This window comes from Acomys russatus, chromosome 25 (genome assembly GCF_903995435.1).
Source record: "Acomys russatus chromosome 25, mAcoRus1.1, whole genome shotgun sequence".
NCBI classification, from domain to species: domain Eukaryota; kingdom Metazoa; phylum Chordata; class Mammalia; order Rodentia; family Muridae; genus Acomys; species Acomys russatus.
The window spans coordinates 34,554,793-34,572,352 of NC_067161.1; the positions used below are offsets into that span (position 1 = coordinate 34,554,793).

The window sequence follows — 17,560 nt, forward strand, 5'->3', positions numbered from 1 at the left end:
AAATTTTACTTATTAAACTCCCCTACCTCCCCACCCCCACCCCCCAGCTCTAATCTGAAATAGCCAATGACAGTGCCAGTCTGTTCAAGAGCTGGGTTAGTTTTTACTGGGCCAGGTACATTGTTTGTGCTTAAAATCTTGTTTGCTTTATACTGTTATGGGTTCTCTGGTAGATGGCCGATCTCCAGCAAGAGCATCAAAGGGAAATTGAAGGCCTTCTTGAGAACATTCGGCAGCTCAGCCGAGAGCTTCGGCTTCAGATGCTCATTATTGATAACTTCATACCTCAGGATTACCAGGTGAGGAAAGTCTGGGCTAGAGATTAGGTCACTGACGAGAGCTAAAGAACAAGCCAGTGTAATTAGTTAAGATGTTAAATGTTTACATTGCAGCTGTCCTCTATAAAGTTAGCTTTGAACTAATGCTGCCATATAAAAGTGTCCTAGTTAGGGTTACTGTTGCTGCGATGAAGCACCATGACCAAAAGCAAGTTGGTGAGGAAAGGTATATTGGCCTAAGTGTCCAGATTACTGTTTATCATTGAAGGGAGTCAGGACAGGAACTCAAGCAGGGCCGGAACCTGGAGCCAGGAGCTGATGCAGAGGCCACGGAGGGGTGCTGCTTACTGGCTTGCTCCCTGTGCCTTGCTTTCTTAATGAACCTAGAGCCACCTGCCTTAATGTGTGCTAATGATTTGGATAGATATCACGTGACTGAATTTCTCTAAATGTGCCTCTTCAGTCCCATGAAATGGGGGAATAAGATTAGAGCAGCAGGTGACTGCTAGGGATTTAGAATGCCCTCGTTTTAATTACAGACAGGAACATCAGCCTTTGTGGAAGAACAGAGCAGGCACGGCACTGCCCACATGGGCTGAACCCTCACCCATCAATCACTAGTTCAGAAAATGCCTTGCAATGGGATCCTTTTTGTTTGTTTGGGGGTTATTTGGGCTTTTTTTGTTTTTGAGACAGGGCTTCTCTGTGTAACCTTGGCTATCCTGGACTTACTTTGTAGACCAGGCTGGTTTCGAACTCACAGCTATCCACCTGCTTGCTATCCAACTGCCTCTGCCTCCCAGAGTGCTAGGATTACAGGCATGTGCCACCATGCCTCTCAGATAACTCTAACTTGTGACAAGTTGACATAAAACTAGCCAGCATAAAAGATGTTGACTTTCTTTAGAAATGTAATTAATTATCTTTTTGATAAGTATCTAAATAAGAATGTGTCAGCCCATTGGAAGGACCTTGGTTCTCATAAATGCATGCATAATCAAGGTGAGGTACTATTGATTCATTAACATATTTTATCAGAAAGTAGAGAGAGAGCTGGAGAGCTGGAGAGGTGGCTCAGAGCACTGGCTGCTCTTCCAGAGAATCCAGGTTCAATTCCCAGCAACCACATGGTAACTCATAACCATCTGTAATTCCAGTCCCAGGGGATCCAACACCCTCCTCTGTCCTCAGTAGGCATTAGGCAGGCATGTAGTGCACAGACACACTCATCTACATAGAATATATGCATAAGTTTTTTTGGAGACAGGACTTCTCTATGTAGCCTTGGCCGTCCTAGGACTAACTCTGTAGACCAGGCTGGCCTTAAACTCAGAGATGTGCATGCTTCTGCCTCCTGGGTGCTGGGATTAAAGGCGTAGACCACCACAACCCAGCTGCATAAATAATTTTTAAACAAAAAATAAGCAGTATGTGCTGCTGTCCTCTCTCTTGCTGGATGTGCTCCCCCCACCCCCCACCACCATATAAATAGACAGAAGATGAAATTTCCCACTCTAGTCGTCTGTATGTACACAGTTAATAACACCAAATTTATTCACTTCCTTGTACAACCAATCATCATCAGCCGTCATTTTCAAACAGGTGTAATTATTATCACCAGCGTAATTTTAAAATCTTATCATTTTCTTAGCAAAAATATTGTTTTATTTTTACCTTTGTGTTTATGTGAGAATGTGGGTTTGTGCACAGAGTCCAGGAAAGAGCGTTGGGTCCCCTACAACTGGATTTACAGGAGGTTGTGAGTTGCCGGATGTGGGTGCAAGGGCAGTGGGCACCCTTAACCTTTGTAGCTGTCTCTGCAGCCCACCTTCAACTGTATCTTGTTGTTGTTGTTGTTGTTGTTGTTGTTGTTGTTGTTGTTGTTGTTGTTGTTGTTTTGAGACAGAGTTTCTCTGTGTGTAGCCCTAGCTGTCCTGGACTCACTCTGTAGACCAGGCTGGCCTCGAACTCGCAGGGATCCACCTGCCTCTGCCTCCTGAGTGCTGGGATTAAAGGTGTGCGCCACCACACCTAGCCTATTTTAATACAATTTGGTGTCTGTGTTTAATGTGTGAATCTCAGTGTAGCTATGAGAAGTTTGTCTGAAATTTTTCTTTTGGACCCCAAGTACCCAGAGTCAGTCTTGGGTTTCTGACACACTTCACGATGCCCTAGTTCCATTACCCAAAATCAGAGCTGAAATCTAATCTAGACTGTAACCTGTTTTTAGCCAAAAGATTTCCCAACCTTTTTATTCCTTTGCCTTTTCCGGCCCAACCTGGCTGCCCTCCTGATTCTCAGGGTTCCAACTTAACTTTTCTTTTTACACAGTTGAATAGTATCCTCATGTGCTCCTAAGAAGTATGTGTGTGTACTTAAATTTGTTTTTATGTATATAAATGTTTTGCCTATATGTATATGTGTGTACCATGTGTATGCCTGGTGCTTACGGAGACCAAAAGTATCAGATCCCTGGAATTATAGTTACATACTATTGTGAACCACCATGTTGTGACCTGGGAATTGAACTCAGCTCCTCTGCAGGAACAGTTGCTTTTAACCATTATGCAACTCTCCAGCCCAAGGAGTGTATGTCTTTAAATGCTTGATGCAAGCTAGGTGGTGATAGTGCATGCCTTGGGTCTCAGCACTCAGGAAGCAGAGGCCGGTGGATTTCTATATGTTCTAGGACAGCCAGGGCTGTCTCAAAACAAAAATGTTTGATGCAGTACATAATATTCAGAAATAACCTTTTTCAGTTAACACTGAAAGTGTAGGTCTAATGAGCCAGTGTTTGACCTGTGTTTGATGCCCAGAACCCACATAAAGGTATAAAAGAGAAAACTGATTCCACAAAGTTGTTCTCTGACCTCCACATAAGTAACATGACATGCCCCTATCCCCCCATCATGCAAATGTGTGTGTGTGTCTGTGTGTGTATACATATATACGTAGAGAGAGAGATAAAAATGCAAGGCCTTTAAAAGAGCTTAGTTCAAGGCATGAGGAAGTCCAAGGAATTATTATGAGCAAGATAGAGTGATACGTATAGGAAAAGATCACTCATGGTTATATTGTTTTTATACGTACAGTTCTATAAATAAGCTAAGACTAGGCTCTCACTCTCTCTGAAGGAAATGATCGAGAACTATGTCCATTGGAATGAAGACATAGGGGAATGGCAGCTTGTGAGTATGGCTTTCATACATGTGAAATTGGAGTGGGACTGCGGTGCAGGATGGATCGGATCTGAACTCAGTGGGCCAGATAGGAAGTTTTTCTGAATCACAGCAATGTAGGGGCCATTTGTGAAAATGGGTTAGGCCTGGGGCTTCTTGGTACTGGGTGGCCTATGCATCCTTTCTGCTCCAGGATTCATGCCATGTTTACTAGTGAGCTGTCAGGATGTCTCACAACAACTCTCCCAACTCACGGTATTAATTCAGACATGTCTCTTCCCTCTTTTCCTTCTTTGAGAAATGTGTGGCCTACACAGGAAATAACATGAGGAAACAAACTCCAGTACCTGACAAGAAGGAGAGAGATGTAAGAGCACTTTTCAATACTGCCTCTGTCTTTAGAGAAATGTGAGTCATGGTGTTGCTTATCTTTTGCCGACAGAGGCTCTTTGAGTGGGGCTGTCAGGGCAGGTCTGCTCACCACTGTTCACTTGGCAGCCATCGCCTGCTGTCACTCTTGTGTGCCCTTTTTACCACTCTGGCCTGTGAGGACATGGCAGGGGACTAGGATGCCTTGCTTCCCTTCCGTGGTCCTAGGTCAGCCAGAGAAGTTTTTCTTTATATCTGAAGAACTTTGTGACATGTCATGGCATCTAATTCTTAAGCTTTGAGTACAATTTACATATTGAGACAGAAGACACCATTAAAAGACTATTTTGATTTTGTGTTCAGTGGTTCTTTTGCCTGGTGTCAGACATGTTTTAAATCTTCCCCAAATCTGGTTTAACTTCCCTTGTGTGTTCTTACAGCCCTTTGAAGTAGACCTTTCCCATGTGTACCTCGCCTATACAGAGGAGAGTCTGCGCCAGTCTCTGATGAAGTTAGAAAGGCCGAGGACCTCCAAAGGGAAAGCAAGACCAAAGACAGGGAGAAGGTGAGGAAAGTCCAAGTCCCTGCAGTGACAGTGTTGAGATGCTGTATTTAGAAACACCTAAAGGAAATCAAACGTTAGTTAACTGGGCACATAGTTTGCAGTTATGTTCTCTATGCAGTTACAATTTGATAAATAAAACAGAGATAAAGAATTGTGCTCTGGAGCCAGACGTGGTGGCACACTCCTTTAATCCCAGCACTTGGGAGGCAGAGGCAGGCAGATTGATGTGAGTTCAAGGCCAGCCTGGTCTATAAAGCGGGTCCAGGACAGCCAAGGCTACACAGAGAAACCCTGTCTTGAAAAAAAGAAAAACCAAACCAAACAAACAAACAAAAAGACAGTTGTGGTGGTGCACACCTTTAATCCCGGCACTTGGAAGGCAGAGGCAGGTGGATCTCTGAGTTCCAGGCCAGCCTGGTCTGCATTGCCAAGTTTCAAGACAATCAGGGCTACACAGTGAGACCCTGTCTCTAACAGAAAAAGAACTGCACTCTTTCAGACTAATGCCCGTGGGTAGAACAGAGCTAGCCTCAGCTCACCTTCTTTCCTATTGTTTGCATTCTACCTACTGTCTTTTTTAGAGTCTTAATTTTTACACTGATTCTTCTACTAAGATGCTAATTAATTTGCCTAGTTTGAGTCCCAAAATACGGTATTAAGCTGGTCAGTTTTCCTGACAATAGACATTGCCACAAGGACACTGGCTCCCTAGATCTCAGGTTAAGGGAAGCTTGTGTGACTCTCCAGCGCCAGTTCTAGCAGTTGTGTAGTCTGTGTGCTTCCTCACACAGCCTCAGGGGGAAGCCTGGCTTGGGCTCGTGCTCCTCATGTTCCTACGGTGATCTAATTTAACCAATCACAAGTCTTTTGCTTTACATGTAGGGTGAAGTTGATTGGCTTTATGTCTTTATGTTACATAGTCTTTTAGATGTTAACACTTAAAGAGTTGGGATCACTAAAGAGAGGGTTTTTTTGGTTTTTTTTTTTTTTTTTTTTTTTTTTTTGGTGTTTTTTTGAGACAGGGTTTCTCTGTGTAGCCTTGGCTGTCCTGGACTTGCTTTGTAGACCAGGCTGGCCTCGAACTCAGTGATCCGCCTACCTCTGTCCCCCACCCACCCACCCCCACCCCCTGAGCCCTGGAATTAAAGGCATGCACCACCACGCCCAGCCCTAAAATAGGGTTTGAAGGAATTAACTGCATGTTAAAATGTACACAATTTTTGCATATTTTAGCATGTAGATGAAGGATTTAAAGATTTTCATATGCCAACACACATGGAACCTTTAGAAATGTATAAATATTGTTCTACCTATATGTGATGTTTTGCCTGCATGTTTATATGGGCATCAGATGTCAGATCCCCTGGAATGTTGATCGAGAGCCATCATATGGGTATTGAGATGTGAGCTCAGGTCCCCTGGGAGTAACAAATGCCCTTGAGCACTGCACCATCCCTGCAGCCCCACTGTTCCACTCTTAGTAGATGCTCTCCTCAGAGCTCACAGTTATTAGGAAGATGTGGGTCAGCTAGGGCGAACAGTAATGAGACAGTTGGTCTCACAGGGAGACAGGCAGAGGAGGTCAGTGGAACAAGCTGGAGAGTGGTTCTGTCCCTTGTTAGTGTAGAAACAGAGGCCCCACTATTGCTAGACCATTGCCTTTTCAAAGAGAATCCGAATTACTCAGATGAGGTCTCTCAAGTTTAGGTACTTTTTAAAAACTGTATAGGCCTTAAATAATTTGCAGAGCTATTTTGATACAGTTTTTATAATGTACTACTGTAAAATACACTTTTTGTTTAGCATAAGGTAAAGAAAATACTTTTGGGCCAACATATAATCCCAACTCAACTCTGTAACAGAATCAAAACTGTAGTTTTTATAGGAAATAAGCAAATATGTGCAATAAGTGACATGTTTGTGTTCTGTAGCGAGCGTGCCATGCGATGCTTCATGAGAGGCATGCAGCTCACTGTGCTGGACAGCAACGGGAAGGCACAGACAGTCCTCCTGTAGGCTCTGCATCTGCACTGGGAAGTGTGACTTCAGATACTTTGTGTCCTGCTTCTCTGAGGCCACCTGTGCCATTAGCCTCCTCCGAGGAGGTAACCAAGGGGCACCCGTGATTGGCTTAGCTGCCTCCTGTCAGCCCCTGGTCTGACCAGCTCCTCACCACTCTGGAATACTATGCTGTGGCAACATGTTCTTGTGCTTGCTTTTGGTGACCTACTCTGAAAAAAAAATTGGGTAGCAATCAAACTTAGCCGTGGCCAAGCATGAACTCTGGCCACATAAAGTGTTGACAGTTCAGTCTCTTAGGGAAAAATCACTCACCTTGCATCTTTTTCTTCTCTTAACAGAAAGCGTTCTGCAAAGCCTGAGATGGTAATTGATTCTTTACTTCAGTAAATGTTACAGAATTAAAGTTACAATAAAAAAAGAGTGATATTCTCCTGCCTGGACAAAAATCCTTAATCAAGACAGAGGGCGTCTGTATAATTCACATAATGGAAGCTGTAAGTCACGGAGTGAGACTGGAAATAGCAATTTTACTAATACCTTTTAGACTCTTAAGTTTCTGTAACATGCAGGTGTGCACAGCTCACTATTGTTGGGGATGCTGTGCTGTGTCACACTGCTCTGCAGGAAGTAAGGGCACAGTTCCTACAGAGCGTTGCTGTTGTCCGTGAATGTGCGTCTCTTAGCTATGTACTCAGCTGCTGTGTATCTAGATAAGCGGACTCTCAGAAAAGAACAAAGTCTGTCCTGTTTGCACACAGAAGGTCGCCTTGTCCTGTGTGCTGTGTCAATGTCTGGGTGCTCATCTAAGCAGTAACTTGGTCCTGACACCTGACTGGCCTGTCTAAATGCAGTCCACCCTTATGATGTCCATTGCATCTAAGTGTGAGATAACTGACTTTATTGATCTGTAGAAAACTGTACAGTTTGGCAGCTTTGCAGAATTACAGTTTAAAGATGCAGTGTGACATGTGCTTCATCTGGCCACGCTCCAGTTCCTGTCACTCTGGCTCCACATTCAGCCTTTGTTGTTGCTGATTTGACTTCTCCACACTTCCTGAAGCCAGCATCAGCCATTTTCCTTTGCTCACACACGCATTTTAAAAAATTCCTTTGGATGTATGGCTTACTCCTTTATCTGAATTTTAAGTTTAATGGAAATGACTGTATACAAATTGAAACCAGTCTCATTTTTCAGAAAATGAAGCAAAGCCAGAAAAATAACTTTTAATTTTCTTTATAGCATTTTTATAAATAGTTTTCTCTAAATTTCTTGTATTGATTAATCTATTTATACCATATTATTCTCCAAAAGAGTTATATTCATTGTATAGTATGATAAGTTATAATAAATAGGGAGGGTTTTGGTTTTGTTGCCTACTTACAAAAATGTTTGAAGGTTATATATTTCCACAATCTGTCACACTTTAAAAATTTGAAATTGTACAATTAACTCCGAGCTATTGACTGCAAAAGTTTTGCGACTTCCCAAGTTAGGATTAATTCAATTGCTATGATTTTAAAAAGTTTGAGTAAATACTAGTTTATAATTGCAGAGCTATGTAGGCTTGGGTGGCTGAGCAGAGGTACAGCCCTGGGGAGATGGCAGTACATTCTCGGGCTTTCCAGGACTGGAGCGCTGAGTACCCTGTATGTGCTGATGTGAGCATGGCTGTTGGGGTGGCATCTTCAAGGTAGTGGGTGTGGCTCTGCTGTTGTGATTTGATGAGCTGAGTGTGTGTCTTGCAAAGACTCATTTAAGCTGAGCATTTTGGTGATGTCAAATTTCTCCATGATGTAAATTTAACTGTTAGTAATTATAGAATCTTAATTTTACCAGTAAGGATAAGAATCTTTATGCCTTCATTTTAAAAGTTCATGTTTCTATCACTTAACTGTTCAGTTGACCTGGAAGGAATAATTACTGTGAATTAAGCTAAAACACAAGAGAAATTGAATCTAGGTAAAGCCTATCACAGTAACAAAAATAACTCCATAGAACTGAAAATATTAGATGCTTCTCTAAGCAGCTTGACTTAATAATTTTGTTTGCTTGCTTGTTAGTTGTTTTGAGCCAGGGTCTCTCTGTGGCCGCCCAGGCTGGCCTGGGACTCATGATCGTTCTGCCTCAGCCTCCTAGGTGCTGAGATTGCAGGTGCATGTTATCATACCAAGCAATATGTTTATTAAAGCATTTATGTTAAAACTCTAATCAGGTGGACATTGTTCGTTTTCTGAAAACTAAATTAGATTCTCGCCAGGTTGGGAGGTCCATTGGAAGATGGTAGGACACCCACTTCTGTCACGGCAGTGCTGTGGCTGCGCCTCATGTACTGTGTCTTTGTCCACAAATGGAATCGTTTGTATTTTCAGTGTTAATTTCATGAATGGATAGAGATGAAGAACAAACTTGCTTAATGTTTAAAATAAATGTTCAGATTTGTGAGTGGAGCAGATCTGTAAATAGGCTATTGATAAGTATCCTTTTCTCCCTTAATTTGAAAAGTAATGTTTATTTATTTGAAAGGAACCGTAATAGGAAGTTATGACTGTCTCTGCACTCCTGCTCTACAGTGAGACTCTCTCCATGCAGTGTCACTCCTGGGATGTTGAGGCTTACTGAGGGGAAGGCTCTGCACCCAGTGTGTGCTAGAACCCTCTGGCAAGCTGTCTCACATAATCCTGGAAAAAGTGATTTTCTAATTGATGTTTTTGGCAACTGGAACATCAAGGTTATTTTGGAAGGAGAGGGGGAAGTGTCAGTTCACCTGTAGTATGTTTAAAGCTGTGATTACAGTTTCAGCATTTTTATTTCCATTTTAGGTTTGTGTGTCCCATTTCCCCTTTTTTCTCTTAACTCTTAGAACAAGAAACACCCTCTTTCCTGTAGAGCTGTGAATTAAGGAATGGGCGGAGTTTACATTTACACACACACCTCTGTCTGCCCAGTTTATTACCCTCCCTCCCTCCATTTTGAGATAGAGTCCCATATAGTCCAGGCTAGCCACAAACCCTGTATGTAGCCCAGGTTGGCCTTAAACTCCTTATCCTCCTACCTCCACCTCACAGTTGCTGGGATTACACTTATGCACCACTACACCCAGCTTCCCCTCCACTCCATTTCTCAATATATATAACTTTTTCATTATTGTTTTTCTTAAAGTACTAGAAAACAGTTCTTCCTAGTGCCTTTGAGCTGACCCTGCAGTTTGACTAATTAGAATCAGTGAAAGCCTGAGTAGTGTTACTATAATGCTGCTGCTGCCAGCCAGGATACAAACTGTACAGTAAGGTTGCTGTATTAACTCAAAATCCATACTTGAGTTGTATTTTATGTATAAATTGTACTTGTTCAAACTGTATATATTAATGTTGTGTGTACATGCAGCATGGTAAGATGAGAAATAAAATGCCTCCCCAATGCCTACTGTCTTTTAAAACATCTTTATTCATTTTTATCTTGGTGTGTGTACACCATGTGTGTGCTATGTTCCTGTGTTAACCAGAGGGCGTCGGGTCCCCTGGAACTAGAGTTACAGTTGTAATACCGAGATCACCCAGACCCAAAACTCGATAGCAATGCAACATACAGAGTCCTGTATTACAGGCTCGAGCCTCAGATCGCAGTCCTTCCTGACGCAGCAGGATGGGAGAGTAACCCCGAACTTCAAGGGCAATGGGTTTATAAGGGGAAAAACTGTAATTAGGGGTTGGGGTCACAGGGAAGTAAGGAAAAAGCCATAAGCGGGGGTTGTGGGTCACAGGATGTAGGCCTTTAGGCAGGTTGGGTCCAGGAGGCTGAACCTCCAGGGAAGTCGTTTTAGCTCAGAGGATCGTTGGGAGTTAATTGTATCTAATCACTCGGGTGGAGTTTTTGGAGACTGCTGGCAGGTCTAGTTTATGGCAGTGCGTGGCCATTCCCAGTCTAGTTTATGGCAGTGTGTGGCCATTCCCAGAACGCAGGAAGGAGTAGGGTCACCTGGGGGACAAGTTCTCACAGAACATTCACAGACCACGGCATTAGTTGCAGAATATACATTTCATGTAGAACATGGCATCAATTTTGTCCCTGCAACAGTTATGAGCAGCCATATGTGTGCGCGGCAGGCTAAAGAAATCAGAGTGGGCCTCGAGAAGTTTTGATTGAATGGCTAGTTTCATGAGCCTTTTTGAAGTTAGCGTGCCGTGTGCCAGAGTTCTGTTGTGTTTGTTCCTGTTCATCCTCCTCCTTGCCCTGTTGGCCTCCTTCCTCCACCCAAATTGCCTTTCCTCTGCTCACATGCAAAAAACTTTTTATATGTAGTTTTTAAACATGGGTTTTCTCCTGTCCCAGCTGCCAGACTTTATAGAACCCACCTGTGAGATGCTGTCCACGCTGTGCTCTGAATGAGACTGCAGCCATCTTCAGATGTCCAGCTGGGCTTGGCAGTCCTTTGGAGGAGGGTGCAGGGGATGTGATCCCCAGCAGGGATGATGGCTTCACCATGACTGTGTAGATGGGACCATCTCCCTTCATCCTTCCCCACCAGAGACCCTGAGGCCGAGTACAGTTAGGACAGAATTACAAGTGGTGGGGGACAAAGGCTCACTCAGGTGAGGGTCCCACGACAGCCACAAAGCAGTCATCCCTAAAGTCAGGTGTGCTCCGGGAAGAGGGTGTTTTTATGCTTTCCTTTCCCTTCCTAAAGACTGAATTACTTTATGTGTCTGCATGTTCTACCTGCATCTGTGTATGTGCACTGTGAGTGGGCCTGGTGCTTCAGTTGCCAGGAGAGGCCATCAGATCCCTCAGAACTGGAGTTATGACACTTGAGGACCACCATGTGGGTCCTGGGAACTGAACCCCAGTCTTCTGCAAGAGCAGCCAGTGCTTCTTAACTGCTGAGCTTTTCCCCAGCCTCAAGATTTTCTTTGATTGACTGAATTGTAAAGTCTAATGGTTGCCTCTTGCCTGGTGTGCTCTGAATCATCATCTCCTGGTCCCTGTATTCTTTGAGAGTAATAGCATTAGTTTTGGGGGTGCGAGTGTACACACTCTTGTGTGCATGTCTCTTACTGCTCTGCGGCTTACTGCTTACCCTGGGCTTGCACACCAGTGAGTGCCAGGAGGCTCCTTTCTGTGCCTCCACAGGACTAATACCACTGTCTCAGCTTTTTCCACGAGTGCTGGGGTCAGAACTTTTCCTACTGAGCTAACTCTCGGGCCATACTTCTTCCTCACTTTTAAGATTTTTAATCCCAGCACTCAGGAGAGGCAGAGGCAGGCAGGTCTCTGTGAGTTCGAGGCCAGCCTGGTCTACAAAGCGACTCCAGGACAGCCAAGGCTAACACAGAGAGACCCCATCTCGGAAAAACAAAACAAACAAGCAAAAATGATTTCATGTTTGTTTTGGCTGTGGGTGGGGCTAGGGGTCTGTAGGAAGGTACGTAAGCATAAGTACAAGTGTCCATGGAAGCCAGAAAGGGGTGTCAAGTTCCCTCAAACTGGGCTCATAGCTGTGAGCCACATAGCATGGGCGCTGGGAACTGAATTCCAGTCTTGAAAAAGCAGTGTCTTAACCACTGAGCCATCTCTATAGCCCTCCCTACTGCACCCTCGCCCCGCCCCAGTCCCGGCCCAGCCTGCGAGCCTTTTTTGTTTTGAAACAGTATCTCATTTAGCCCAAGCTAGTCTCCAACTCTGTATGTAGCCAAGGCTGAGATTCAGTTTCTGATCATTGGGACTCCACCTCCTGAGTGCCAAGATCACAGGCAGAGCCACCAAGGTCCCTGTCCTCAGATTCATGTGTAAAACTAGTCAGTATCTCAATGAATGATGTAGCAAGAGCAGTTCATAGGGCGCTGAAGCCCAGGCCTGAGCTTTAGGCAGAGGGGGTGGAGCCTCCAGACAGATTTGTAGTGGATTAGCAGAATTGCTCCTTAAACCGTTTGATTTGCAAAGCAAATCAGGTATTCTGTCTTCCTTCGGAAGCTGAGCCCTTCTGTGGGAAAGTGATTGTGAAAAGGCTACTTCAAAAACAACCTGTTTCCTCTCAGCATTTAATCTTGGGCTTCCTGCGACCCAACCTTTAGGTTACTTTTATCAGCGTTATCAGAACATCGGGTTGTCTTACCCAAACACGGTTATGGCTCTCTGAAGCACAGGACAGATCAGAGGCTCTCCCACACCCGCCCCTCTCCCCCAGCCTCTCGGGAGGGCCGGGGAAATTTGAGTTGTAATCAAAGGCTGCGTTTCTCCCATCGTAGCTAAGAATTTAACTGGGACTTTACAACTGAAATAAAATGTTCTCAGAGTGTGATACCAATCTTAACAAAGAGGATATTGCCTAACTCGACTTAAAAAGTACCAGAGACCTACAGAAATCCTACGCTGGCCTCAACTTCTTATCTTTAGCAAGAGTTTTACCCTTCGCTAGCCAGGCTGCTTCCTTTTTGTTGTTAATTCTTTAAATTAGCATATAAAATGGTCTCCTTGTGGCATCCTCATAGACAAAAACCAATACATCATGTGTTTAATTAGTGCCCCTCACCCACTCTCCTTCCCCAGCCTTCCTGACAGGTCACGTGGTATCCCACTCACCTATGCCCGGAGGTCTCCCTCACACACACCCCTTTGTGACAGGGTTTTTCTGTGTAGCCCTGGCTGTCCTGGAACTCACTCTGTTGACCAGGCTGGCCTCGAACTCAGAGATCCACCTGCCTCTGCCTCCTGAGTGCTGGGATTAAAGGAGCCGGGCATAGTGACGAATGCCTGTAATCCCAGCACTCTGGAGGCAGAGGCAGGCTGATCACCGTGAGTTTCAGGCCAGCCTGGTCAATAAAGCAAGTCCAGGACAGCCAAGGCTACACAGAGAAACCCTGTCTTGAAAAAACTAAAAAAAAAAAAAAAAACTAAAAAAAAAAAAAGAGTGCTCTCCCTCTCCACTCAGATTTAAATACAGAGTCTGCATAAGACAGAAAACTTTGTCTTTCTCAATCTAGCCTTATTTTGTTTAACATAATCTCCAGCCACATCTACTGTCTGTAAACACGCTTTCCTTCTTTGCTCCTAAGCACAAGCCCATTGTGCACAGGAATAGCATATTCCTTATTTATCTGCTGCTCCTTGCTTCTGTATCTTCCTGACCGTGCTACAGTGATGGCGAATATACAAGCATCTCTGCGGTGTGCTCACTTACAATCCTTCTGGTTCACAGCTGGATCATATGGTAGATAAGGCTTAGTTTTTGGGAACCTCTGTGCCGGTTTCTACAGTAGCTGCCCTGCTTGCTCTCCCACCAGCAGTGTAGAGCTGTCCTGGTACCCTCTTCTAAATGTGTGTTGGGCCTCAGGAGATGGCTCAGTGAGTGAGGACACTTACCAAGTAAGAAGACCTGAGTGCACATCTCCAGCTCTCACCTAACAGACTGAACATGGCCACAGGTGCCTGTAACCCCAGCACTGCTGCAGGGCAAAGACCAGGTTTCAGTGACAGACATAGGCAGAGTGGGAGAGCAGGACACCTGATGTCATCCTCCTGACTCCGCACTTGGGCAAGTGCATACGTATACCCACGCACCACAAACATGCATGTGTGCGCACACACACAAGCAAATTTAATTGCTGAATGTAATGGTGCATGCCTTTAATCCCAGCCCTCAGGAGACAGAGGCAGATGGATCCCTGTGAGTTCGAGGCCAGCCTGGTCTACAAAGAGAGTTCCAGGACAGTCAAGGCTTTTATACAGAGAAACCTGGTCTCAAAACAAACAAACAAAAACAAAAACAAAATCGTGTTTCTCCTTGGGTTGCAGCAGCATCTCTACTGACCACCCCCCTCCCATCTGGGGCATGTAGTATGTCCTTGGGCACAGAAAAGCCAGTGTGGACTGTAGAGACAGCAGGCCTCCATTCTTAGTCCAATGGAACAAACTTATGAAAGTGTGGTTTAACACTGGCCAATAGAAAACGGGACGGAACAGATTCCTTTTGCAGGTTGCACGGAGAGACGAAACCGGCAGGAAGAGTTCATTAGAAGGGAAGAAGGTTTGTGCTGGGAGATGGCTCAGCAGGGAAAGTGCCTTCTGTGGGTGCAGATCACCAGCACCCACATCCTGCCCAGTGCTGGGTGGAGGCAGGTGGATCCAGGCACTTACTGGCCAGCCTGTCAGCTGATAAGGTGAGCTCCAGTAAGGCTTAGTAAGATCCTGTCTCAAGAATCAAAATGGACCCGGGCATGGTGATGCATGCTTGTAATCCTAACACTCTGGAGGCAGAGGCAGGCGGATCACCATGAATTCCAAGCCAGCCTGGTCTATAAAGCAAGTCCAGGACAGCCAAGGCTACACAGAGAAACTCTTGTCTTGAAAAACTAAAAGAAGAAGAAGAAGAAGGAGGAGGAGGAGGAGGAGGAGGAGAAGAAGAAGGAGAGCCAAGGAGATGGCTCAGTGGATAAAGGGCACTTGCTGTACAAACCTAGTAACTTGAATTCAATCTCTGATATCCATGTAGAGGAAGAAGGAGAGAAATGACTGGACTTCAGCATGCGCACCATGCCACACAAGTATACATGTATCATGCGCGCACGTGCACACACATTTATAAAAAAGAGAAAGAAAGTAAGAGCAGTTGAGAAAGACCCATGAAATTGGTCCTCACATTGAAGTGTAAAGGCACATGGACATACGTGCTTGTGCACACACATACCAAGGCAGTCTAGAGAGCTAAGGTGAGAATGTCATCTCGGGGTTGGAGACCAAGAGGGCTGAGTATACACCTCACAGTAAAGCACACAAGGCCATGGGTTTGGTGCCTGGTACCATGGGAAGGGGAATCTATTTTAAACTTGATTTTGGTTTCCCAAGACAGGGTTTCTCTGTGTAGTCCTGGCTGTCCTGGACTCGCTCTGTAGACCAAGCTGGCCATGAACTCACAGAGTTCTGGGTGCTGGGATTAAAAGTGTGTGTCACCATTCCTAGCTTAACTTTGTTTTTAAAGAGAGGCCAGTTCAGGAGGTGTCAGCAAGGGCAGCTACTCAAGGGACTACAGGACCGGAGAGTGGAACCCTACCTTGCAAATTGACAAGACATCAGCCCCAAGACTAGAGAAAGCCCCCGCCTTGCCCTGGGTAGAGGTTGACAGAGTTGAGATGCTGGCCCCTGTGTTAATGGGCCATGTGGAAGCTGTGCTGCAGTATGCTGTCCTGTCCTCAGAGGATCTGGATATTATGGGATACCATCTGAGAGAACAAGTCCAGAGGATGGAGAAAATTGGAGGTCACAGTAATGGGGCAGATAAGTAATAAGAGAATGCTTGGGTCATTTTAAAAATTGTATTTATTCATACACGTGTGTATGTGTATACACTCATGTATACACGTACACACAACAGCACATGTGGTGGCCAGAGGATGGCTTGTGGATGTCAGTTCTCTCTTTCCACCATATAGATCCTGGGGGACCAAACTCAGGTCTTCAACCTTGGCAGTGAGCCCCTTTATTTGCTGAGCCATCTTGCTGGGATATCCCCCATGGCATTTTTCTCAGAGTCCAACATTCCTCAATAGCCTCCCCCCTCCCCAAAATGTTGCACACAAGACACAGCACATGGTTAGGCATCTGTTCACAAGGTACTTCCTACCCATTGCAGACACTAGTTAGAGAGAACCCTACCGCTGGCTGAGGACAAAGGCAGTGGCGGTGCACATCATGGGAGAGAGCCGGCAGGGACAAGCACACGCTACCGAGCAGGCACTGGCTGTGGCTATGTGGTCTTGGTAACTGCTCCAGTCACTAGCCTCACGACTTTCACTTAATCCTAGTTTCTCCACATCCTTTCTGTCTGTCTTTAACCCATGTTCTCTTTTTCTCTTGCTCCAACCAGAGGCAGATGGTCAGATGTTTAAATCCGGAGCCCAGGGTTCCCCGTCTGTATGCAAGCAAGAATGTTAGTGTGTTCTGTCCTGGCCATCCACGCTTACGGTGTTGAGTGACCAGGAGGCCACCTGTGTCCTGTCGTCTACTCGAGGTCTTTCTTTTATCATCCCAGCCTCATTATGCCAAGTGCAGACCTACAGCATATATCCTGTGGCAGACACAGCTCACATTTAGCCAGCTCATGCAAATGAGTTTCAATCAGAAGAGAGCGGAAATTAGAGTTTTCACTGCGCATCTTTCCCCCATTGGCCTTAGAAGCGTCTAGTGCCCTTGGCATGCTGGTAATTCATGTGGGCAGGGTGAAACTGACTGTGGTCAGGGTGAGATTTTAAGCTTTTGATTTTTTTTCCCTTTATTTTGAAGGGGTTAAAAAGTTGGTATGTATTTTTGGTATGATTTTAGTATTGGTGCTAATTTTTGTCACATGCGTGTGATTGAGGGTCAAAAGAATGCCAACTCACTAGACCCATCTTCCTGCACAGAGCATCCTCTGACGGGCAAGTCTGACAGCACGGAGCTTGGGTACTTGCTCTTCTCTCATTTCCATTCCTTTTAAATAACAGCATTATTAAAATGTAACTCTTGTTTGTTTTTTCGAGACAGGGTTTCTCTGTGTAGCCTTGGCTGTCCTGAACTCGATTTGTAGGCCAGGCTGACCTCGAGCTCACAGCAATCCACCTGCCTTTACCTCCCTGAGTGCTGGGATTAAAGGCGTGCGCCACCACGCCTGGCTACATTTCATTTTAATTAAGAAAACTCAAATGTGTGTGAAAGCAAAGTAGTTCACCCTGTGCCCTGTCCCTAGCCACAGCTGACAGGAACTCATGACTACCTCCTAAGTTTTACTGAGATTTACACTGTCTTTTGTGAGTGTGAGTGTCTTGCCTGCTTACATGTCTGTGTTCTGCATGTAGTGCCCACAGATGCCAGGAAAGGGTGTCAGATGCCCTAGAACTGGAGTTACAGGTCACTGTGAGCCACCATGTGGGTGCTGGGACTTGAACCTGGCTCTTCTGGAAAAGCAGTCAGTGCTCTTAACCACCGAGCCACCTCTCTAGCCCCAACTCATGGCTACACTTAACTTTTTTTTTTTTTTGAGACAGGGTTTGTCTGTGTATCCTTGGCTGTCCTGGACTAACTTTGTAGACCAGCCTGGTCTTGAACTCACAGCAATCCACCTGCCTCTGCCTCCTCAGTGCTGGGATTAAAGGCACGCGCCACCTCCTGGCTTAACTAT

The 17,560-nt window shown here is 45.1% G+C and overlaps 1 protein-coding gene across 4 annotated transcripts in view; it reads left to right on the plus strand.

The window, feature by feature from the left end:
• Positions 1–6,842, plus strand: part of Kif3a (kinesin family member 3A) — a 32,876-nt gene extending 26,034 nt beyond the window's left edge. For 2 of the 4 annotated variants that reach the window (XM_051168467.1, XM_051168469.1), the window contains 5 exons: positions 174–299; positions 3,413–3,466; positions 3,756–3,824; positions 4,267–4,391; positions 6,752–6,842. In XM_051168467.1, the coding sequence (XP_051024424.1) occupies positions 174–299; positions 3,413–3,466; positions 3,756–3,824; positions 4,267–4,391; positions 6,752–6,800 (423 nt within the window). In that variant the 3' untranslated portion in view covers positions 6,801–6,842. Of the gene's footprint in view, positions 1–173; positions 300–3,412; positions 3,467–3,755; positions 3,825–4,266; positions 4,392–6,322; positions 6,665–6,751 lie in introns of those variants that run through there. The other 2 variants (XM_051168465.1, XM_051168468.1) reach the window with 1 other exon arrangement.
• Positions 6,843–17,560: the final 10,718 nt, after the last annotated feature.